This window comes from Theropithecus gelada, chromosome 6 (assembly GCF_003255815.1).
Source record: "Theropithecus gelada isolate Dixy chromosome 6, Tgel_1.0, whole genome shotgun sequence".
Lineage (NCBI taxonomy): Eukaryota > Metazoa > Chordata > Mammalia > Primates > Cercopithecidae > Theropithecus > Theropithecus gelada.
This window is the reverse complement of record NC_037673.1, coordinates 175,890,698-175,916,467: the sequence shown is the minus strand read 5'-3', so window position 1 is coordinate 175,916,467 and position 25,770 is coordinate 175,890,698. Positions and strand designations below refer to the sequence as shown.

Sequence of the window (25,770 nt, the reverse complement as noted above, 5' to 3'; positions counted from 1 at the left end):
TCTCGGCCTCCCAAAGTGCTGGGATTACAGGCTTGAGCCACCGCGCCCGGCCGAAAAATATATTTTTTAAAAAAGAAAATATAATTAAAATTGTCAAATTCTACCCTGAAATTGGGGAACTTGGCTATATTTAAGTATTAAGTTTGACTTCCATAAAAACAGGTAACATATGCTGGGTGTGGTGGCTCACGCCTGTAATCCCAGCACTTTGGGAGGCCAAGGCAGGCAGATCACTTGAGGTCAGGACTTTTTTTTTTTTTGAGACGGAGTCTCGCTCTGTCACCCAGGCTGGAGTGCAGTGGCCGGATCTCAGCTCATTGCAAGCTCCGCCTCCCGGGTTCACGCCATTCTCCTGCCTCAGCCTCCAGAGTAGCTGGGACTACAGGCGCCCGCCACCTCGCCCGGCTAGTTTTTTGTATTTTTTAGTAGAGACGGGGTTTCACCGGGTTAGCCAGGATGGTCTCGATCTCCTGACCTTGTGATCCGCCCGTCTCGGCCTCCCAAAGTGCTGGGATTACAGGCTTGAGCCACCGCGCCCGGCCGGTCAGGATTTTTTAAGATCAGCCTGGCCAACATGGTTAAAGCCCGCCTCTACTAAAAATACAAAAAATACAAAAATTTGCCAGGTGTGGTGACACACACCTGTAATCCCAGCTACTCGCAAGGCTGATACAGGAGAATCGCTTGAACCCAGGAGATGAAGGTTGCAATGAGCTGAAACTGCCACTGAACTCCAGCCTGGGAGATAGAGTGAGACTCCATCTCAAAAAAACAAACAAAACAACCTACGTAATTAAAAAAGTTAACTGAAGTTCTTACCAATCCTCAGGTTTCTCTGCATCTGGATCAGGTACATACTCGGGCTCATCATCTAACCAGCCTTCAGGTTTTGTGGCCTCTTCATCTGGAATCTTAGCAGGGGCATCTTCATCCCTTAAACATAAAAGAAAAATTATGCCACTGCTAGTCACAGTACAGTACCACTTTGTGGATCAGAACAGAGTATTCTAAAAATATTTTGGTTTTAATCGCAAAATTTTAAATAATTCTTCTTAGAAAATTCTTGTAAATCATACGTCTGCTAAGGGTCTAGTAAAATAACTCTTTACAACTCAATAATATGAAGACAACCCAATTTAAAAATGGGCAAATGATTTTAATAGACATTTCTCCAAAGAAGACATACGAATGTATAAATATACAATACAAACATATAATAAGCATATGAAAAGATGCTTAACATCATTAGCCATCAGGGAAATGCAAATCAAAACCACGATACCACTTAGTACCAAGATGGCTATAATAAAAAAGACTCATGAAAACAAATGTTGGAGAGAATGTAGAGAAACTGAAACCCTCATACACTGCTGGTGGGAAAGTAAAATGGTACCGCTGACTTGGAAAACAGTTTGGCAGTTTCTCAAAAAGTTAAATAGTTACCACATGACCCAGCAATTCCACTTTTAGGTACATCTACCCAAGAGAAATGAAAATATATATCTATAGCAAGGCAGAGTAGCTCATGCCTGTAATCTCAGCACTTTGGGAGGCCAAGGCAGGAGGATCACTTGAGGCCACACCAACCTGGGCAACAAGGTGAAACACAGTCTCTAGTAAAAAAATACACAAGGCCAGGTGTGGTGGCTCACACCCGTAATCCCAGCACTTTGGGAGACCAAGGCGGGCGGATCACCTGAGGACAGGAGTTCGAGACCAGCCTGAACAATATGATGAAACCCTGTCTCTACTAAAAAACACAAAAATTAGGTCAGGTGCAGTGGCTCATGCCTGTAATCCCAGCATTTTGGGAGGCCAAGGTGGGCAGATCACCTGAGGTCCAGAGTTTGAGACCAGCCTGACCAACATGGAGAAACCCCATCTCTACTAAAAATACAAAACTAGCCAGGTGTGGTGGCACATGCCTGTAATCCCAGCTACTCAGGAGGCAGGAGAATCACTGGAAACTGGGAGGCAGAGGTTGCGGTGAGCTGAGATCGCACCATTGCACTCCAGCCTGGGCAACAAGAGCGAAACTCCGTCTCAAAACAAAAAAGAAAAAACATACATAGCCAGGCACGGTGGCACATGCCTGTAATCCCAGCCCTCTGGGAGGCCGAGGCTGGTAGATCACTTGAAATCAGAATTTTGAGACCAGTCTGGCCAACATGGTGAAATCCCATCTTTACTAAAAATACAAGTATTTTTTGTAGTGGTGCCCGCTTGTCGTCCCAGTTACTTGGAGGCTGAGGCATGAGCACAGTGGTGCACGCTTTTAGTCCCAGCTACTTGGGAGGCTGAGGCACGAGAATCGTTTGAACCCGGGAGGCAGAGGTTGCAGTGAGCCAAGATCGTGCCACTCCACTACAGCCTGTTTGGGCTACAAAACGAGACTCTGTCTCAACAAACAAACAAAAAACCCACAAAAATTAGCCAGGTGTGCATACCGACAGTCCCAGCTACTTGGGAAGCTAAGGCGGGAGATGATCGCTTGACCCGATGAGGTGGAGGTTGCAGTGAGCCGTGACCTTACCACTGCACTCCCACCTGGGCAACACAAAGAGACCATGTCTAAAGAAAAGAGGTCAGGCGTGGTGGCTCACGCCTGTAACCCAGCACTTTGGGAGGCTGAGGCGGGAGGATCACCTGAGGTCTGGAGTTCGAGACCAGCCTGGCCAACATGGTAAAACCCCATCTCTACTAAAAATACAAAAATTAGCTGGGTGTGGTGGCACGCACTTGTGATCCCAGCCATTTGGGAAGCTGAGGCGGGAGAATCACTTGAACTTGGGAGACAGAGGTTGCAGTGAGCCATGATCACGCCACTGTACTCTAGCCTGGGCAACAGAGCCAGACTCCATCTCAAAAAAAAAAAAAAAAAAAGGGCCAGGCGCGGTGGCTCAAGCCTGTAATCCCAGCACTTTGGGAGGCCGAGATGGGCAGATCACGAGGTCAGGAGATCGAGACCATCCTGGCTAACACGGTGAAACCCCGTCTCTACTAAAAAAAATACAAAAAAGTAGTCGGGCGAGGTGGCGGGCGCCTGTAGTCCCAGCTACTTGGGAGGCTGAGGCAGGAGAATGGCGTAAACCCGGGAGGCGGAGCTTGCAGTGAGCTGAGATCCAGCCACTGCACTCCAGCCTGGGCGACAGAGCGAGACTCCATCTCAAAAAAAAAAAAAAAAAAGGCAAGAAAAGAAAAAACATATTTATATAAAAACCAGTACATGAACATTCATAGCAGCATCATTCATAATCACAGACAAAAAGGAGCAAACAACCTAAATGTCCACCAAGGCAGGATAAATAAAATGTGGCATTATCAAACCAGTAGAATTTATCCAATCATAAAAAGGAATGCAGTACTGATACATGCTTCAACACAGATACACCTGGAAAACACTGTGCTAAATGAAAGCAACTGGACAGAGAAAGCCACATACTGTATGATTCCATTTATATGAAATGTACAAAGTGGACAACTGCAGAGAGGCAGAAACTAGGTTAGTGGTTGCCGGGAGCTGCGGGGAGGAAACAGGGAGTGACTGCTTAATGGGTACAGGGGTCTTCTTAGGTGATAAAGCTAGTTAAGGTATATAATACTGAACAAGGCTAAGTCCAAATCTCATATGCACCAAATATACAAATAAACTTGGCATTTATACTAGTGCAGTATAAAAGTTCAGTTATATGTATCTTACCTTTCAAGGAGGAAAAAGATCATCTAGAATTTAATTGCTAGGCATAGGAAGATACTTTTACAAAGGGTAAGAATTTCTTCAGTTTCTGACATTTCTGGAGTCACTGTATGGAAGCTGGAAGCTCAAAGATAGCCATATACAAGAATCCAGCCCCAGCTATCTTCATTTCTCCTCACTCTTCAATGTGCACCCTACATAAAAGGCCAAGTAATTTCTCCCTTGCATGTCAAGCTTATTGCTGCTCCTCTACCTCTGCATATGACATTCTTCAATCAGAAACACCCCTTCCCGTATTCACCAACTCCTTGACTCTCACCCCTTTCCAGCTACTCTAATAGTTTCCCTACAGATTGGACTGCATCATGGATTACTGAAATTATCAGAGCTCACTCAACCAACATTTGGCTGTTCCAGCCACACGGAATATGTGAAATGCTTCCTTACACTTGAAGACAGGTCCCCAAGACTCACCAGTCATCTGGCTTGACAGCTTCTGGATCTGGGATTTTTGGTCTTTCATCCCAATCCTCGGGCTTCCGGTCTTCTGGGTCCTCAATTTCACGTGAAGGATTTACAGGAGGAGTCATGTCATTGAGCAGATTTCCACTATTCACCACAGATTGGTCAACTAGTATTTCAAAACTATTGTCTGGATTCAAGACTGAAAAAAACATTAAATGGAATTAAAAGTACTTAATTTCCCAAGCTCCCTTTACCATAATACAAAAGATCATGACTTCTAACATGAAGCAGCAGAACAGAAGTATGACCTGAGGCTTTGGGGTAAGAACAATGCCTGGTTCTTGGGGTCTTGGGCAAGTTAGTGCCCATTTCCTTATGCAGAAAACATGAATGCTTAGTTCCTCAGGTTTCTAAGAATTACAGCAAATGATAGTTCAAATCTTTAACACTAAAGACTTTACTTATAGACACTAAAAAAAAAAAAAATAAATCAAGAAACCTTAATAAACTAACATGATTATTGGGCTTACACATATATAACAGTGAGCAGACAAATTAGTGGACTTATAACTACTTTCCAGTACAAAAGGTCCATTTCTTTATTTCTAATAGAGCTGGTATTATTACCACGTCACTGAAATTACACAAACCTCTAATTTATTAAAACGCATGTTGCCGGGCGCGGTGGCTCAAGCCTGTAATCCCAGCACTTTGGGAGGCTGAGACGGGCGGATCACGAGGTCAGGAGATCGAGACCATCCTGGCTAACATGGTGAAACCCCGTCTCTACTAAAAAATACAAAAAACGGGCCGGGCGCGGTGGCTCAAGCCTGTAATCCCAGCACTTTGGGAGGCCGAGACGGGCGGATCACGAGGTCAGGAGATTGAGACCATCCTGGCTAACACAGTGAAACCCCGTCTCTACTAAAAAAAAATACAAAAGACTAGCCGGGCGAGGTGGCGGGCGCCTGTAGTCCCAGCTACTCGGGAGGCTGAGGCAGGAGAATGGCGTAAACCCGGGAGGCGGAGCTTGCAGTGAGCTGAGATTCGGCCACTGCACTCCAGCCTGGGCGACAGAGTAAGACTCCGTCTCGGCCGGGCGCGGTGGCTCAAGCCTGTAATCCCAGCACTTTGGGAGGCCGAGACGGGCGGATCACGAGGTCAGGAGATCGAGACCATCCTGGCTAACATGGTGAAACCCCGTCTCTACTAAAAATACAAAAACTTAGCCGAGCGTGGCGGCGGGCGCCTGTAGTCCCAGCTACTCGGGAGGCTGAGGCAGGAGAATGGCGTGAACCCGGGAGGCGGAGCTTGCAGTGAGCTGAGATCCGGCCACTGCACTCCAGCCTGGGTGACAGAGCGAGACTCCGTCTCAAAAAAAACAAAACAAAACAAAACAAAAAAAACAAGAAACAAAAAAAACGCATGTCCACTCATGGTTCTCCTTTTTAACTCCCATGGAGAATGAAAAAACAAGTTTAAATCCATAAAAGCTTTTTTTTAAATTTAATTTTATTTTTTTGAGACAAAGAGTCTCGCTCTGTCTCCCAGGCTGGAGTGCAGTGGTGTGATCTTGGCTCACTGCAACTCCTGCCTCCCAGGTTCAAGTGATTCTCCTGCCTCAGCCTCCGGAGTAGCTGGAACTACAGATGGCCCCATGCCACCATGCCCAGCTAATTTTTTGTATTTTAAGTAGAGATGGAGTTTTGCCATGTTGCCCAGGCTGGTCAATCCGTCTAACCTCAGCCTCCCAAACTGTTAAGATTATAGGGGTGAGCCACCATGCCCAGCCACATGGGCCCCATAAAAGCATCTTAAGTGTGACGTATATTAAAGGCCAGATTCCACACCTAGATATCTAACACGTGGGTGATTGAGTTATAGCACATCCTGACAAGATATCCTATGCTGCTGCATCAGTGATAATGAAAACGAATATTTTTGTGAGGAAGAACTTCACACTCTTTTGTTGTTAAGAAAGTCAGGGCTGGGTGTGGTGGCTCATGCCTGTAATCCCAGCACTTTGGGAGGCTAAGGCAGGTGGATCACTTGAGGCCATGAGTTCGAGACCAGCCTGGCCAACATAGTGAAACCCTGTCTCCACTGAAAATACAAAAACTAGGTGGGCACGTTGGTGCACACCTGTAAACCCAACTACTTGGGAGGCTAAGGCACGAGTATCGCTTGAACCTGGGAGGTGGAGATTGCAGTGTTTCTGTCTCAAAAAAAAAAAATTAGGGTCAGGCGTGGTGGTTCATGCCTATAATCTCAGCACTTTGGGAGGCTGAGGCGGACAGATCATGAGGTCAGGAGATCAAGACCATCCTGGCTAACATGGTGAAACCCCGTCTCTACTAAAAATACAAAAAATTAGCTGGGCGCGGTGGCGGGCGCCAGTAATCCCAGCTACTCGGGAGGCTGAGGCAGGAGAATGGCGTGAACCCGGGAGGTGGAGCTTGCAGTGAGCGAAGATCATACCACTGCACTCCAGCCTGGGCAACAGAGTGAGACTCTGTCTCAAAAAAAAAAAAAAAAAGTTAGATACAGCACGTAAAGTTGTATATATGTACATACACATATGGACAAATATATATCACAATGTTGATGTTTAAGACAATTTTAAGTGACCTCTTCGTGTATGTTTTTTGTTTTTTTGAGATGAAGTCTCGCTCTGTCGCCCAGACTGGAGTGCAGTGGTGCGATCTCGGCTCACTGCAAGCTTCGCCTCCCGAGTTCACGCCATTCTTCTGCCTCAGCCTCCCGAGTAGCTGGGACTACAGGCACCTGCCAATGCACCCAGCTAATTTTTTGTATTTTTAGGAGAGATGGGGTTTCACGGTGGTCTCAATCTCCTGACCTCATGATTAGCCCGCCTCGGCCTCCCAAAGTGCTGGCATTACAGGCATGCGCCACTGCACCCAGCCCATTGTGTTATGTTTTTATTGACATATCATACTTGTACATATTTTTGGGGTACGTGTGATATTTTGGCAGGTGCATATAACGTGTAATGACCAAATCACAGTAATTGGACGGGCCTGGTGGCTCATGCCTATAATCCCAGCACTCTGGGAGGCTGAGGCAGACGGATCATTTGAGGTTGGGAGTCTGAGACCAGGCTTACCAACACGGTGAAACCTCAACTCTACTAAACATACAAAAAAATTAGCCGGGCATGGTGGCGCACGCCTGTAGTCCCAACTACTCGGGAGGCAGAGGCAGGAGAATCGCTTGAACCCAGGAGGCGGAAGTTGCAGTGAGCTGAGATCAGGCCACTGCACTCCAGCCTGGGCAACAGAGCAAGACTCCCATCTCAAAAAACAAACAAACAAACAAACAAAAAACCAAATCACAGTAATTGAAATATCTGTAACCTTAAACATTTACCTTTTCTTTTTTTTTTTTTTGAGACGGAGTCTCGCTCTGTCGCCCAGGCTGGAGTGCAGTGGCGGGATCTCAGCTCACTGCAAGCTCCGCCTCCCAGGTTCACGCCATTCTCCGGCCTCAGCCTCCCGAGTAGCTGGGACTACAGGCGCCCGCCACCTCGCCCGGCTAGTTTTTTTATATTTCTTAATAGAGACGGGGTTTCACCGTGTTAGCCAGGATGGTCTCGATCTCCTGACCTCGTGATCCGCCCGTCTCGGCCTCCCAAAGTGCTGGGATTACAGGCTTGAGCCACCGCGCCCGGCCTCTTTTTATTTTATAGAGACAGAGTCTCACTCTGTCACTGAGGCTGGAGTGCAGTGGCCCAATCACAGCTCACTACAATCTCGAAATCCTGAACTCAAGGGATCCTTCCACACCACAGCCTCCCAAACATCTGGGACTACAGGTACATGCCACCAAGCCTGAATAATTGTTTTTTTGTAGGAACAGGGTCTTACTATGCTGCCCGGGCTAGTCTAGAACGCCTGGCCTCAAGTGATCCTCCCACCTCAGCCTCCCAAAAGCGCAGGGATTATAGGCTTGAACCACTGCACCTGACTCCATTTACTTTTTCCTTTTTTTTTTTTTGTTTTTTTTTGAGGCGGAGTCTCGCTCTGTCGCCCAGGCTGGAGTGCAGTGGCCGGATCTCAGCTCACTGCAAGCTCCGCCTCCTGGGTTTACGCCATTCTCCTGCCTCAGCCTCCCGAGTAGCTGGGACTACAGGCGCCCGCCACCTCGCCCGGCTAGTTTTTTGTATTTTTAGTAGAGACGGGGTTTCACCGTGTTAGCCAGGATGGTCTCGATCTCCTGACCTCATGATCCGCCCGTCTCGGCCTCCCAAAGTGCTGGGATTACAGGCTTGAGCCACCGCGCCCGGCCTACTTTTTCTTTGTATTGGGAACATTACAATTCTCTTCCAGCTATTCTGAAATATACCATAAATTGTTCTAACTATAATTTCCCTAATGTACTATCAAATATTAGAATTTATTCCTTCTACCTCATTGTATTTCTGCACCAATTAACCAACTTGTCTTCAACCCTCTCCCTCGCTTGAAGTGTTTTCTTCTTGCTTATTTATGGTTTCTGAATTTCTATACCTTAAATATGTATTACTTTTGGAAATAACAAAAAAAGGTTAGGCCGGGCACAGTGGCTCACACCTGTAATCCTAGCACTTTGGGAGGTCGAGGTGGGCGGATCAACTGAGATCAAGAGTTCAAGACCAGCCTGGCCAACAATGTGAAACCCTGAAACCCTGTCTACTAAAAATACAAAAATGAGTTGGGGATGATGGTGTGTGTCTGTAATCGCAGCTACCAGGGAGGCTGAGATGAGAGAATCGCTGGAACCCAGGAGGCAGAGGCTGCAGTGAGCCAAGATAGCATCACTGCACTCCAGCCTGGGCAACAAAGCAAGACTCCGTCACAAAAAAAAAAAAAAGAAAAAAGGTTATTATATTCTAGGCTGGGTACAGTCACTCACACCTGTAATCCCAGCACTTTCGGGGGCTGAGGCGGGCAGATCACTTGAGGTCAGGAGTCCAAGACCAGCCTGGCCAACATGGTGAAACCCGGCCTCTACTAAAAATAGAAAAATTAGCTGGGCATGGTGGCACAACCTTGTAATCCCAGCTACACAGGAGGCTGAGGCATGAGAAATCACTGGAACCCTGGAGGCAGAGGTTGCAGTAGGCCAAGATCACGCCACCGCGCTCCAGCCTGGGTGACAGAGCAACACTCCGCCTCAAAAAAATTAAAAAGGTAGTCTGGGTGCAGTGGCTCATGCCTGTATCCCAGCACTTTGGGAGACTGAGGCGGGCGATCACCTGAGGTCAGGAGTTTGAGACCAGCCTAACATGGAGAAAACCCATCTCTACTAAAAAAAAATAAATAATTAGCCGGGCGTGGTGGCACATGCCTGTAATCCCAGCCACTCGGGAGACTGAGTCAAGAGAATCGCTTGAACGCAAGAGGCAGAGGTTGTGGTGAGCCGAGATCACGCGATTGCACTCCAGCCTGGGCAACAAGAGCGAAACTCTATCTCAAAAAAAAAAAAAAAAAAAAAGAAAGGAAAAAAGGTTATTATATTCTTCAGAAAGAGACATGCCTATTTATGATCTCAAACTAGCAGGAAAAGCTTCAATAACCAAACCAAAATAAACCTGTATCAAAATGATTCAACTCAGTTGTCAATTGTCCAGGTATTAGAGCATCCAAAGAAGTTCAACTATAAGTTACTTCTGAAAACCTATTTTCTTTTTTTTTTTTTTTTGAAAACCTATTTTCATTGGATTTATGTATAATTATATGTATAACTTATTCTATTATTCAACATCTCTCAACACCACCACCAACAAAAAAGAAAGAAATTAGGTAGATCAGAAAAGCTCTTTATAGGATACAAAAAAAAAAAAATACCTTGTTTTTGGGGGGTGGGTGGGGGACGGAGTCTCACTGTGTCGCCCAGGCTGGAGTGCAACGGCATGACCTTGGCTTACCACCACCTCTGCCTCCCGGGTTCAAGTGATTCTCCTGCCTCAGCCTCCCGAGTAGCTGGGATTATAGGCACCCTCCACTCCACCTGGCTAGTTTTTGTATTTTCAGTAGAAACGAGGTTTCACCATATTGGCCAGGCTAGTCTTGAATACCTGACCTCAAGTGATCTGCTCGCTTCCGTCTCCCAACGTGCTGGGATTACAGGCGGTGAGCCACCATGTCCAGCAAAAAACACCAATTTTTTTTTTTTTTTTTGAGACAGAGTCTTACTGTCGCCCAGGCTGGAGTGCACTGTCGCAATCTCGGCTCACTGAAACCTCCACTTCCAGGGTTCAAGCAATTCTCCTGCCTCAGCCACCTGAGTAGCTGGATTATAGGCACCCTCCACCACGCCCAGCTAATTTTTGTATTTTTCATAGAGAAAGGGCTTCACCATGTCGGCCAGGCTTGGTCTCAAACTCCTGACCTCAGGTGATCTGCCTACCTTGGACGCCCACAGTGCTGGGATTATAGCCATGAGCCACCATGCCCGGCCAAAAATACCTATTCTTAAAATTATCTCGAACCTCAATTCTTGTGGAAAAGAAGTTTTTTTGTGTGTGTTTTTTTGTTTGAGACAGCATCTCTCACCCAGGCTACGGTGCTGTGGCAAGATTATGGCTCACTACGGTCTTGACTTCCTGGGCTCAAGCAATCCTCCTACCTCAGCCTCCTGAGTAGCTGAAACTACAGGCACATGCTACTGTACTCATTTAATTTCTTAATATTTTGTAGAGACAAGGTCTCTCTATGTTGCCAGGCTGGTTTGGAACTCCTGGACTCAAGCAATCCATCCGACTCAGCCCCCGAAGTGTTAGGATTACAGGTGTGGGCCACCATACCTGGCCAAGAAGCTTCTTTTAATGCTGACAAATTAAGGTCATTTCCCAACTAAGATATTAAAGAGATTATTTTCTTTAGTGAAGGGTGACAGAATCTTCCTCTGCCTCCCAGGCTGGAGGGCAGTGATACGATCTCGACTCACTGCAACCTCTGCCTCCTGGGTTAATGTAATTCTGCTGCCTCAGCCTCCTGAGTAGCTAGGATTACAACAGCTACTTGACACCACGCCCAGCTAATTTTGGTAGTTTTAGTAGAAACGGGGTTTTACCATGTTGGCTACGCTGGTCTCGAATGCCTGACCTCAAGTGATCCGCCCGCCTCAGCCTCCCAAAGTGCTAGTATTACAGGCACGAGCAACCATACCAGGCTGAGATTGTTCTTATTTGGAGGCTGGGGTAAGATTTACAATCTTTTTTTTTTTTTGAGATGGTGTCTCACTGTTGTCTAGGCTGGAGTGCTGTGGCACAATGATCTTGGCTCCCTCCCAGGTTCAAGCAATTCTCTTGCCTCAGCCTCCCAAGTAGCTGGAGTTACAGGCGTGTGCCACCATGCCTGGCTAATATTTGTATTTTTAGTAGAGATGGAGTTTCAACAGTTTGGCCAGACTGTTCTCAAATTCCTGATCTCAGGTGATCTGCCTGTCTCAGCCTGCCGAAGTGCTGGGATTACAGGTGTAAGCCACAGTGCCCAGCCAGATATACAGTCTTAAAGTAAATGGATGATAAATATGTAATACCATAAGCCCCCAAACTAATGGTTTTTCTTACTTAGTGTGTAAAGATGTGTTTTCTTATCAGTAAAATAAGTCTTCAGATCTGCATCTGGCCTCTTAGCATGTTTTTCTTCATAAATACCCGTTTTGGGGTTTTTGTGTCGGAAGATGAAGTGCAGTTTATAGTCCTCTCCACATTTATCTGGACCAAACATAATCGTATACGGGGTCTTGTCGTGGAACTGATCCTTCAGAAACAAAAAAGGAGTATTTGAAGTCACTGTAGTCAAAGTGTTCAAAAGCAACATTTCAAAAGTATATGGTAATTCCTCTTATAAAATTCCAAATATATTAATGACAGTTACAGGAAAAGCTAACTACAAGTTTGTTTAGTGAAAAGGAATAACAAGCAATCATCAGTAAATTTAAAATAACATTTAAGTGCCTAAAAAAAGTAATGCACGCATCTAGACAGTTACTGCTTCCTCATAAAACAAAGAAATAAGCTTGCTAAAACTAAAACTTACACAGAAGCAAAACCAGAAATTCAGATAAAAACAGTTGGTAACAACTTTGTAATTTACACTTCGAATAAAAAGCACATTAGTGTCAAAGTCAATATTCCCAACTCATCAAAAGAGTTAAACAGCAGGAGGAAGCCTTTATTTTCACAAGTATTACAAAATTCTTTTTTTTTTTTTTTGAGATGGAGTCTCACTCTGTCACCCAGGCTAGAGTGCAGTGGTGCAATCTCGGCTCACTGCAAGCTCCACCTCCCGGGTTCACGGCATTCTCCTGCCTCAGCCTCCCAAGTGGCTGGGACTACAGGCGCCCGCCACCATGCCCGGCTAATTTTTTGTATTTTTAGTAGAGACGGGGTTTTACCATGTTAGCCAGGATGGTCTCCATCTCCTGACCTTGTGACCCGCCTGCCTCGGCCTCCCAAAGTGCTGGGATTACAGGCGTGAGCCACTGCACCTGGCGCAAATTACAAAATTCTTACAAGGTAATAGTGGGTGTCCAGCTACATTCCAGAAATGGGAATTACATACCAGGTCGAGCTCTGGTGTTTTAGAAAGCAGTTTCACATAAGCACCACCACATTCGATTCCATTTTGGAAATTAACCTCGTACCTAATATCAGAGAGAAAAGCAGAAAACCGTACGGCATTCTGAAAGATCAAACCTCTCGTGATGTATTTCCTCTCCCTCACCTCGGTCATGTATTTCCTCTCCCTCACCTCGGTCATGTTTTATCATAGGTCAGATGTTTTCCCTTACAAAGGATTCCATCTTCTATTGTTTTTGAATAGCTATCAAATCCCACAAAAATAAATAAAATTAAATTGAACATTAATGCAGATTTCCAGTAAGTTTGTTCTGCAAAATCTACAAGTTATTTACAGTCAGGAAAATGAGTAACCAGTTTGTTTCAAAATAATTTATGAGGCAAGAAAAACTATTAATTACAAGGTGTTTAAATTCACCCAAAAATCCCTACCACAAGTTATATAATCTCATAATTTTTTAACATAGAATAAAAGTTGTATAACGTCTTCTAAGATTACCCTTTGTAGAAAGCTTTTATCCAACAAGCATTTCACTTACTGAACAATGAGAGGCTTGGTGTCAAATAGGAAGGGCTTGTTCAGTTTAGCGGAGATGGCATGATGCTTGGCCCGAGACATCAATACAAGTCCTTTATCACCTGGAAGCTTTGATTCCTTCATTTCATCTACCTCCCACTTTCCTACAAGACAAAACAAAAAAGTTCTATTCCTTAACTCTACCTCTGAAGGTCCTACAAACACCAAAAAAAAAAAAAAAAACCCTCCTAGTTGCATAAATATATTATACTGGGGCAGCCATGGTGGCTCACACCTGTAATCCCAGCACTTAGGGAGGCTGAGGGCAGGCGGATCACTCAAGGTCAGGACTTCAAGACCAGCCTGGCCAACATGGTGAAACCCCATTGCTAATAAAAACACAAAAATTAGCCGGGCTTGGTGATGGGCACCTGTAATCCCAGCTACTCAGTAGGCTGAGGCAGGAGAATCGCTTGAATCCAAGAAACAGAGGTTGCGGTGAGCCAAGATCGCGCCACTCTATTCCAGCAGCCTGGGCAGCAAGAGTGAGACTCCGTCTCAAGAAAGTAAATAAATAAATAAACATACTTTATTTGGCAAATATTATTAGGATATGGTTTTATAAAACTGTAGTATATTATACTGTCTTGAAATAACTTATTTCCAACATTCAGCAGCACGGGTGATTAAACAGATCTAATCCTATTAAATATCAGGCTACACATGCACCCCTGAACCCTAAATAAAATAAAAGAAACATTAGGCAACGCACAAAGGTGGCAAAACTTTCATGGAAAAATCTTTTTTTTTTTTTTTGAGACGGAATCTCGCTCTGTTGTCCAGGCTGGAGTGCAATGGCATGATCTCTGCTCACTGCAAGCTCTGCCTCCTGGGTTCACACCATTCTTCTGCCTCAGCCTCCCAAGTTGGTGGGACTACAGGCGCCCGCCAACACGCCTGGCTAATATTTTTGCATTTTTAGTAAAGACGGGGTTTCACCGTGTTAGCCAGGATGGTCTCGATTTCCTGACCTCCTGATCTGCCCACCGCGGCCTCCCAAAGTGCTGGGATTACAGGCATGAACCACCATGCCCAGCCTCTTTTTTTTTTTTTTTTTGAGATGGAGTCTCTCTGTCGCCCAGGTTGGAGTGCAGTAGTGTGATCTTGGCTCACTGCAAGCTCTGCCGCCCAGGTTCACACCATTCTCCTGCCTCAGCCTCCCCAGCAGCTAGCACTACAGGCACACGCCACCACACCCGGCTTATTTTTTGTATTTTTAGTAGAGACAGGGTTTCACTGTGTCAGCCAGGATGGTCTCGATCTCCTGATCTCGTGATCCACCTGCCTTGGCTTCCCAAAGTGCTGGGATTACAGACGTGAGCCACTGCGCCCGGCCGGAAAAATCTTAAAGCTTACGATTTCCTTTTAAACTAGTCTTAGGAAATGCCATGGAGACAACATGTCAAACCTCTATCTGCTATTATATCTAAACCAAATGGAATTCTCACCATCATATTTGGCAATTTCATCATCGGTATCATCTTTCTTGGCTTTGGATAAAATCCACCTGTAAGTAACACAAATCCCAAAATCAGTCTTAAAAATGACAGTTGTCTTGCGAGGGAAAATTATGTAAATACTCATAAAAATAAGACTTATTCTGCTTTTAGCCTATTTAACCACTCTACTTCCAACCTTTAAATCTGTCACACAACTAATGATAATATATTATCTTCAACTCACAAACCTATATGAAAAAGTACCAAACCTATGAGATAATTCCACTGATGTTTCAAGATCAAGAGAAGATTTTTTTTCCTCAATCAAAGAACAAAATATAGGGTAGAGTGGGGGAGGGAAAGGAGTGGAAGCAAAAACCACAAATTCCAAAGGACTATTTTCCTACATGGATGTTAACACTGAAGATATTAAAGTTAGAAATTTCAAGCCAGGTGCGGTGGCTCCCGCCTGTAATCCCAACAATTTGGGAGGCTGAGGCAGGTGGATCACCTGCGATCAGGAGTTCAAGACCAGCCTGGCCAACATGTTAAAACCCCATCTCTGTAATCCCAGCACTTTGGGAGGCCGAGACGGGCGGATCACGAGGTCAGGAGATCAAGACCATCCTGGCTAACACGGTGAAACCCCGTCTCTACTAAAAAATACAAAAAAAAACTAGCCGGGCGAAGTGGCGGGCGCCTGTAGTCCCAGCTACTTGGGAGGCTGAGGCAGGAGAACGGCGTGAACCCGGGAGGCGGAGCTTGCAGTGAGCTGAGATCCGGCCACCGCACTCCAGCCTGGGCGACAGAGCCAGACTCAGTCTCAAAAAAAAAAAATAAATAAAAAAAAAAGAAAATCATAATGNAAACCCCCACCCTACAAAAAAAAAAAAAAAAAAAAAACCACAAAAATTAGCTAGCATGGTGGCACATGCCTATACTTCCAGCTACCTTGGAGGCTGAGGCAGGAGAATCACTTGAACCCAGGAGGTGGAGGTTGTGGTGAGCTGAGATCACGCCATTGCACCCCAGCCCGGGCAAAAGAGAGAAATTCCGTCTCAAAAAATAAATAAATAAAATAAAATAAAGTTAGACATTTCACTATATAAGATGCTATCCAAAAAGGAATCCACTATCCCATCTTATTTACATAATGTTTGCCTCTAAGATATATTTCTCTGGAAAACACTTACCCTGACAGAGTTCCTCTGTCAAAAGAATCAGCAAAATATACTTCCCCTGTTGGAACTGGAGCTTTGTAGGTGACCTGTGTTAAATATATAAATGAATTAAAAATTTAAATTTTCAGCAACATGCCTTTTTACCTAGAATCATTTATCCCGGTCTGCTTTCAACTGTCACAAAAATTTCATAGCTAGCCTTCAAATTCAACCCATATAATTGGCCTCTAGCAAGATATAACAAAGGCTGCCAGAGAGATCAATAAGTATTTTAGCAAATTTTGCTTTGCCTTTGAAAATGTTCCAAATTTATCTTCACGATGTTTTTCTTTTAAATTTTATTAGATATGGTATCTCCCTGTGTTGCTCAGGCTGGACTCACACTCCTGTCCTAGGCCTCCTGAGTAGTTGAGACTACATGTCTCTGCACCTGGCTATCTTCAAAATTTTATCATCTCAAGAGGTAAAAGGAATAGATTCAAAGACCATTTCAAACCTTGGGAGATGAAGGAGGAGCAGTGGTATCTGGTTTTGAGTCTTCTACCTCTTCAATGACATCGTCAAGGTCATCCTCAATATCAATCACATCATCATCATGTCCATCATGAGCCTCAACAATAACAGTTCCAAGTACCAGTAACATACACAGCAACCACTTCCCTTCCATGATCTACACATAAAAAGAGCAAAATCAGTTAAATGTATTGCCACTTATCAAACTTCATAAAGACCACTACCTCTCTCTCATTTAAAATTAAAGCTTTCAAATCACAGAGCTAAAAAGAACTTATTATTTCATTTTATAGATAAGGAAAGACAGCCTAGAGAGGATAAAGGGTTTCCCTAAAATCAGTTAGAAGATTCCATTTCTAGAAAAGTTCAAAATAAAACTGAAACATACACAACCATCCTCATATAGAGAGGATTCGTTACACAGATGTAAGGCATTCAAATACAATTTCCAACAAACTTTTGCATTTGTAAAGTGCTTTACAACAGACAAAAGCCCTTTCCTACACTAATTTACAATGGGTACCTGTTAAAACATTACAATGAAATAACAGAGATGGCTGGGCGCCGTGGCCCACACCTGTAATCCCAGCACTTTGGGAGGCCAAGGCAGGTGGATCACTAGGTCAGGAGTTCAAGACCAGCCTGGCCAACATGGCAAAACTCTGTCTCTACTAAAAATACAAAAATTAGCTGGGCGCAATGGTGGGTGCCTGTAGTCTCAGCTACTTGGGAGGTTAAGGCAGGAGAACTGCTTGAACCCAGGAGGCGGAGCCTGCAGTGAGCCAAGATCGCGCCACTACACTCTAGCCTGGGTGACAGAACAAGACTCCGTCTCAAAAAAAAAAAAATAACACAGAAGATAATTCCTCTCACATTAAAGGTTTAATATGGATACTGTTGCTCAAATACCATCAATAGACATGTTTTCAAATTAGTGTTTTAGAACTCAACAAGAATATTAAACTAAGAACAAGCTACTTTTAAAATTCATATATTTACTTTATTTATTTATTTTGTGATGGATTCTCCCTCCGTCGCCCAGGCTAGAGTGCAGTGGCACCATCTCAGCTCACTGCAACCTCCGCCTCCCAGGTTCAAGCAATTCTCCCACCTCAGCCTCTTGAGTAGCTGGGATTACAGGCACCCGCCACCACGCCTGGCTAATTTTTGTACTTTTAGTAGAGACGGGGTTTCGCCATGTTGGCCAGGCTGGTCTCAAACTCCTGACCTCGGGTGATCTGCCTGCCTCAGCCTCCCAAAGGGCTAGGATTACAGGCGTGAGCCACTGCACCTAGACAAAACAAGCTACTTTTTTTTTTTTTTTTGAGATAGAGTCTTACTCTATCACCAGGCTAGAGTACATTGGCGCTATCTCGCTCACTGCAACCTCCATCTCCTGGGTTCAAGTGATTCTCCTACCTCAGCCTCCCAAGTAGCTGGGATTACAGGTGTACAGGTGTGTGCCACCACACCCAGCTAATTTTTGTATTTTTAGTATAGACGGGTTTTCACCATGTTGGCCAGGATGGTCTCAATCTCTTGACCTCGTGATCTGCCCGCTTCGGCCTCCCAAAGTGCTAGGATTACAGGAGTGAGCCACTGTGCCTGGCCAACAAGCTACTTTTATCTCTTATTTTCTAACCACGTAAGTGCCCTGTGTATTATATTAGACATGTCTTGGGTGGTAGTGGGCTCTCTTTCCAAGGACCACAGATCTAAAGAAATAAAAACTGAGCTACACAGATGCACAAGATGATGTAGTTGGTAGCAGGGAAATTTTCATTTTTGGCCCTGAGAAAGCACAGCTAAAAGGTGGGGGAGAAAACAAGTAGAAGATATACAACTAGAAATGTGCACACACACACACACACACACGATGTCCTTTTCTCCTCACATCCTCTGCCCACACAGTCACCCGATCAATCCTAGTCTTTCATTCTTCTCCATTACTGACATCAGGATACTTAATGTTACCTTATATTACTATGGCCTCTAGTTTTTTCCTCCTCTTTCAAGCTACCCTACAACAAGACAGACTCATCACCCAAAAACTATCATGAGTCCATGTCTGCAAAAATGTCTAAGTCTTTAGCTAGCAATCAGCACCCTCTCCCTCCACAGCTGCTCTACGTGCCATTCCCCCAAGAATCTTCAACTCCCTCGATTAAGACCTTAGTTCCCAGCCTGGCCAACATAAACACAGCCTGACCCCGTCTCTACCAAAACAAAACAAAACAAAACAAAAACCACGATCCTGTCTCTACAAAAAATCAAAAAAAGAAAACTTCACCCAGACATGGTAGCACACACACCTGTTGTCCCAGCTACTCAGGAGGCTAAAGTAGGAGAAGCTTGAGCCTGAGAGGTGAAGCTAAAGTGAGTTGTTGGGCAGGGTGGGGTGGCTCATGCTTGTAATCCTAGCACTTTGGGAGGCTGGTAGACTGCCTGAGCTCAGGAGTTTGAGACCAGCTAGGGAAACATGGTGAAAGTCCCTTTCTACTAAAATACAAAAAATTAGCCAAGCGTGGTGGTGCACATCTGTAGCCGCAGCTGCTCAGGAGGCTGAGAGAGGAGAATTGCTTGAACCTGGGAGGTGGAGGTTGCAGTGACCCGAGATGGCGCCACTGCACTCCAGCCTGGGCCACAGAGAGAGACTCCACCTCCTCAAAAAATAAAAATAAAAATAAGAAATACGCCAGGCGCAGTGGCTCACGCCAATAATCCCAGCACTTTGGGAGACGAAGGCAGGCTGATCACCTGAGGTCAGGAATTCAAGACCAGCCTGGCCAACATGGCAAAACCCTATCTCTACTAAAATACAAAAATCAGCTGGGCAGGCTGGGCGTGGTGGCTCACACCTGTAATCACAGCACTTTGGGAGGCCGAGGCAGGTGGATCACGTGAGGTCGGGAGTTCAAGACCAGCCTGACCAACATGGAGAAACCCTGACTCTACTAAAAACACAAAATTAGGCGGACGTGGTGGCCAGCTACTCAGGAGGCTGAGGCAGGAGAATTGCTTTAACCCACCAAGTGGAGTTTGCAGTGTGAGTTGAGATCATGCCACTGCACTGGGCCTGGGCGACAGAGTGAGACTGTCTCAAAAAAATAAAAAAGTCAGCTGTGATGGCACCACTGCATTCAAGCCTGGGCAACAGAGTAAGACTGTCTCAAACAAACAAATAAACAGAAAAAGAAAGCAGAGTTTCAGAGATATTTGCAGACCCATGTTTATAGCAGTACTACTCACAACAGCCAAGAGTCAGAAGCAACCCAAATGTCCATCAATGGATGAATGAGTAAACCAAATGTGGTACAGGTATACAACGGAATACTATTCAACCTCAAAAAGGAAGGAAATTCCATCACCGGCTATAACATGGATGAACCCTTGAAGACAATATGCTAAGTAAAATAAGCAATTCACAAACAGATACCACAAAGTTTTAAAAAAGAAGAAAGAAAGAAAGGGAGGGAGGGAGAGAAGAAGGGAGAGAAAGCTGAGCTTAATTTCTGGTCTCCTGGTTGGCATGGGGGCTCGCACCTGTAATCCCAGAACTCTGGGAGTCGGAGGAAGCAGGATGATCGCTTGACCAGCCTGGGCAACAAAGTGAAGTATCTATGAAAAATTAAAAAAAAAAAAAAAAAATTAGCTAAGAGTAGTGTCATCCGCCTGTAGTTCCAGCTACTCAGGAGGCTGAGGCAGGAAGATCACTTGAACCAATAAGCGCAGGAGTTTAAGACTGCAGTGAGCAATAATCACACCACTGCACTCCAGCCTGATGACAGAGCAAGACCCTGTCTCTAAAAAAAAAAAGTAGGGCCGGGCGCAGTGGCTCACACCTGTAATCCCAGCACTTTGGGGGGCCGACGCAGGCGGACTGCCTGAGCTCAGGAGTTCGCAACCGGCCTGGACAACCCAGTGAAACCCCATCTCTACTAAAATACAAAAAAATGGGCTGGGCGTGGCGGCATGTACCTGTAGTACCAGCTACTTGGGAGGTTGAAGCAGGAGAATTGCTTGAACCCGGGAAGCAGCGGTTGCAGTGAGCCAAGATCACACCACTGCACTCCAGCATGGGTGACAGAGGGAGACTCAGTCTCAAAAAAAAAAAAAAAAGTACATCTGTTGCAGTAACAAAGAATTCAACCAGGACTTTCCTGACAAGTTTTACCATAAGCTATATAGGCTATAACTGTGTTTAGATACTTTCATTATTTCCTAGGCGTTATTATGAACTACGTATTCTATTTGCACAGTTCATTACACTTTTTTTTTTTTTTTCCTGAGATGGAGTCTCACTCTGTCACCCAGGCTGGAGTGCAATGGCACCATCTTCGCTCACTGCAACCTCCGCCTTTCAGGTTCAGTGATTCTCCTGCCTCAGCCTCCAGAGTAACTAGAGGTTAATTTTTTTTCTGTATTTTTAGTAGAGACAGGGTTTCACCATGTTGGCGAGGCTGGTCACCAACTCCTGGCCTCAAGTAATCTGCCCATCTTAGCCTCCCAAAGTGCTCGAAATACAGGCGCGAGAGCCACCGTGCCCAGCCAATTCATTACACTTTTTAAAGTAGTTCCATGTTCACCGTTTTATCTGCCCCTCCCAATTGCCCCCTAAAGGTGAAGAACCCAGCAGACTTCGTATTCCTAAAGTTACGGAAACCAAAGTAGGACAAAAGCTACCGGTGGTGGCTCACGCCTGTAATCCCAGCACTCTGGGAGGCTGAGGCGGGTGGTTCGCGAGGTCAGGAGATCGTGACCATCATGGCTAACGCGGTGAAACCCCGTCTCTACTGAAAAATACAAAAAAATTAGCCGGGTGTGGTGGTGGGTGCCTGCAGTCTCAGCTACTCGGTAGGGTGAGGCAGGAGAATGGCGTGAACCCAGGAGGCAGAGCTTGCGGTGAGCCGAGATCGTGCCACTGCACTCCAGCCTGGGTGACAGAGCGAGACTCCGCCTCAAAAAGAAAAAAAAAGCTACCACACTGGGCCCACAATTCAAGTTTCATGAGCCTGCAATTCACGCTCACCAACTGCCACTTCATCCCCTTAAGCTGTCTTCCAGGGCAAAGAGAACTCTAACTACAAGGATGCAATAGTGTGATTGCCAAAACGGCAGCAACGACTTTTGTCAAAACATTTACCCCTTGTGGCCCTGAGAAGATAATGCGCTAAATGAACTGTGGAGTCCAGATAGTAAGGTGTGGGGGAATGCTGACACCCACCTGCAGCCAAGTCAGAAAATTTCTGTTGTGCAACACTGACCCCACACACAGTTCACTCGGGCATTCTCATGACCCAGTTACCTGGCTTGTTTGTGCACCCTGGTTGATGCAAAGAACTCCCATATAGTCCTTTACCTCTGCTCTAAGTATAATTACACCAAATGTACAACAGTTGATTAACATGGCAGTTGATTCTATTCATGACCCTCAAACAATATTGGGAAAAGACTGAGATACAGAATGATTTTAAAGATCAATAAAATTCTTCCCCCTTAAAAAATCTAATTAAAAAATTAAGCAAAATATTCCATTTCCTAAATCAGAGGTAAAAAGACTTAACTATAGTTCATCTTGTCCTCTCAATCTTTTAATATTAAGCTCAGTTTAACTTCCCTCAACCAGCAATCACTTGTGTCATACCTAACAGTTAATACACAATGCCCAGTTTCTTCCATCACCATAACTGTGACTTCAGGTCCTGGGAAACAGGACTGAACCAGTTCACTAGGATGGCAGTGTATTGGTCCAAAGGCATTCAGATTATAATAATGTATTGCAGTAATTATAGGGCAGTTACTAAATGTCAGACTTCCCTTATTGTATACATATCTGAATGTAATCCTCACAGATCCATCAGGTATTATTATATCCATCACTTGACAAGAACGGGGGCACAAAGGGTAAGAAAACTGCCGAAGTTCACAGAGCAACAAATGACCAATGAAAGACTTGAGCCAGGGCCTTAACGTTAACCACTGCACTGCCTATCCCTGAACTATAATCCCAGCACCATCATTAAACTAATCGCATGACCTTGGGCCAGTCATTTCATACCTCTAGGCCTCCCCTGTAAAAACAGATGCATTAGATGAGTTTTCGGGTGCTTTCCTGCTTTTAACGCCCTGTCCATCTCCAACTGGATGACTCTCCTCCAGAATAGGTGCTGTAACTGTCAAGTTTCTCAACCACTGCGTGTTCTCCTTCTAGTACATTCCCCTTTCTCTTCAGGGAGCCAGGGTCCAGTCTACTCTTTGGATTTTCAAATACTGAACTGTAACGCTAATCCTAAACATTCCCTCTCGGTCTAACACCATCCTTCCCTACTGCTAGGGGTACCCAGCAGGCCCGATTCCACTCCACACTTTTACCCAGTTACTCCAGCCCACCTCGCGGCTGCCAGGCAGCAGGCAAAGAGGCCTAAGAAAGCCCTAGAAGCAAAGCCATAGGAATAAGTCAGCTTTCCCAGAGGTCAAGGAAGGCTGTAGGGCCACCTGCCACGCCTCCCGACCCCGGCCGCGCGGCCTGGGCCCGCTCCCCAACCAAAGAGGCCCGAATTCGGGCCTCCCGGCTCACGGCGGGCGCGTCGGACAGGGCCTGGGCCCTCAAGAGCCAGCCCGACCCCTCAGTCCCCGGCCACGCCCGACCCCTCAGCCGCAGAGGCGCTCCCGGCCCCCGGGGTCCTCACAGGCCCGAGGACGCACTCAGGTCTCCCGTCTCACCTCTAGCCTCCCGGGGACCGCGGGGCTGCCCGTGCCCCTTCCCGCCCGCACACCTGGCCCCGCGCCGCAGTAAAGACAGAGGCGGAGGCGGCCCGACCGTCACGTGCCGCAGAACCAACAGGCCTCGGACACCGCTGCCGCGCGAGCGAGCCCCACCGCACTAAGCCCGGCCCTGCGCCCGCCCCTGGCCCCTCAGTAGCCACAGCCGGCGCCAAGTCCCGCCCACCCGCGCAAGCCCCGACATCCGGTTGGCCGGCGTGGGCATCGCTCTGCGCACCGTCCCATACGCCCCCTACGGCTATTCTTCGTGGAGTGTGACGATTGGTCGGGAGTGAGGCAGGAAGTGGCTGTTGGTTGGGCGGGAGGTGAGGGGCGGGCCACGCTGGATCGAGAGCGCCGGGCGCGCGCGTCCCGGGGCGGGGCTGGCTTAACAGGCGTTCCCGCGCTCGGCTGCCGTGGTGCCTTCGGGGGCGTTCCAACCCAACCCCCAGCGGCCCGCACCCGTCTGGTTGCTGGAGCTGAGACTTGCGACGCATCGGGCGCCCTTAGCTGACGGGGCAAACGGCAGCAGGCGGGAGGGGTAGGAGTGCGACGATCAGCCATCAAGGAGGGCCGGTTGCAGCGAACGCGGGCCCCTATGGGCGTGAGCAGAACGCAGCGCGGGCGCCTGGCCGGCCAGCCGTGCCCCGCTCCGCGCCGTGTGAGCCGGCGCCGCAGTTCCTGCAGAGTCATGGCTCGGCGCAGGATCCTGCGCAGCCTCGTCGCCCAGCCATAACACACAGTCCAGAGTAACACAATCCGAGGTTATCTGAACTTTCAATTTATGTTTCCTGAAGTGAGATTAGGTGTCAGGGCAGAGGATGAGCCCTGAGATACAGGGATGACAGGATGAGAGAAGGCATGGTGCCGTGGAAAGATTTCAGATACGCCACCATTTTAGTAACCCACTCTTAGCACGTCTTCAGTTTTCAGTATGCTGAGAACCTCACAAAATGGAAGTGGCCCCGGGTTTTTCTAGACGTTTAGAGATCTTGATCTCTTGTCCTCTGTTTGGTTGGACACCCAAAGGCTTGAAAACTTGGGTGGAAAACACTAGAATCAGCGGATGTATCACTGATCTCAAAGCCCTCTTGCCACCTGGAAGGGGAAGAAAGGCAAGGTTTGGTGTTTGCATGAGTTAGTATCATCCAACCCTCAGCTCCCCAATTTTTTATTTTTTTTTTTATTTTTATTTTTTTGAGACGAAGTCTTGCTCTGTCGCTCAGGGTGGAGTGCAGTGGTGCGATCTTAGCTCACTACAACCTCCGCCTCCCGGGTTCAAGCGATTCTCCCTCAGCCTTCCGAGTCGCTTGGATTACACGCGCCTGCCACCACGCCCGGCTAATTTTTGTATTTTTAGTAGAGACAGGTTTCACCATGTTGGCCAGGCTGGCCTCAGGTGATCAACCTGTTTCGGCCTCCCAAAGTGCTGAGATTACAGGCATGAGCCAGGCGCCCTGCCCTCAGCCCCAAAATTTGTGTAGGAGAATTTTGGTTTCCTGTCTACCTGGGGAAGCAGCTATTAAAAGCAGAATAAAATTCTGGATGGTACATGATCCAAATAATGAGCTTAAAATGTAGTTACAGAAGGCCGGGCACGGTGGCTCAAGCCTGTAATCCCAGCACTTTGGGAGGCCGAGACGGGCGGATCACGAGGTCAGGAGATCGAGACCATCCTGGTTAACACGGTGAAACCCCGTCTCTACTAAAAAATACAAAAAACTAGCCAGCCGGGGTGGCGGACGCCTGTAGTCCCAGCTACTCGGGAGGCGGAGGCAGGAGAATGGCCTGAACCCGGGAGGCGGAGCTTGCAGTGAGCTGAGATCCGGCCACTGCACTCCAGCCTGGGTGACAGCGCGAGACTCCGTCTCAAAAAAAATAAAAAATAAAAAATAAAAAATAAAAAAAAAAATGTAGTTACAGGAACCACATTTGTGAGCAAAAGAGCTACTCCTGCAAAGGTAAGTGCCAAAAGAATGTGGTACTATGGAGAATTCAGTGGAATTCCGAGGGGGAGGAACTGCTTCCATCCAGAATGGACCAGCAAAGAGGTTAGAATTGGCTGGGTGCGGTGGCTCTCCCTGTAATCTGAGCACTTTGGGAAGCTGATGCAGGAGGATCATTTGAGCCCAGGAGTTCAAGACTAGTCTGGGCAACATAGTGAGACCCCTGTCTCTACAAAAATAAAAATAAAAAAATTAGCCTGGCATGGCCGGGCGCCGTGGCTCACGCCTGTAATCCCAGCACTTTAGGAGGCCGAGGTGGGGGCAGATCACGAGGTCAGGAGATCGAGACCATCCTGGCCAACGTGGTGAAACCCCATCTCTACTAAAAATACAAAAAATTAGCCGGGTGTGGTGGCGGCGCCGGTAGTCCCAGCTACTCGGGAGGCTGAGGCAGGAGAATGGCGTGAACCCGGGAGGCAGAGGTTGCAGTGAGCCGAGATCGCGCCACTGCACTCCAGCCTGGGTGACAGAGCAAGACTCCATCTAAAAAAAAAAAAAATTAGCCTGGCATGATGCACACCTGTAGACCCAGATACTAGGAAG

General features: G+C 46.5%; 1 protein-coding gene across 1 annotated transcript; it reads right to left on the bottom strand.

Annotated features, from left to right (window-relative positions):
- Positions 1 to 803: 803 nt before the first annotated feature.
- Positions 804 to 24,328, bottom strand: CANX (calnexin). The gene is given in 10 exon segments (XM_025386978.1): positions 804 to 933; positions 4,172 to 4,361; positions 11,736 to 11,937; positions 12,741 to 12,764; positions 12,766 to 12,814; positions 13,289 to 13,430; positions 14,775 to 14,833; positions 15,959 to 16,032; positions 16,443 to 16,616; positions 23,684 to 24,328. Coding segments are annotated over 10 exon segments (1,263 nt in total). The 5' UTR covers positions 23,915 to 24,328; the 3' UTR covers positions 804 to 815.
- Positions 24,329 to 25,770: the final 1,442 nt, after the last annotated feature.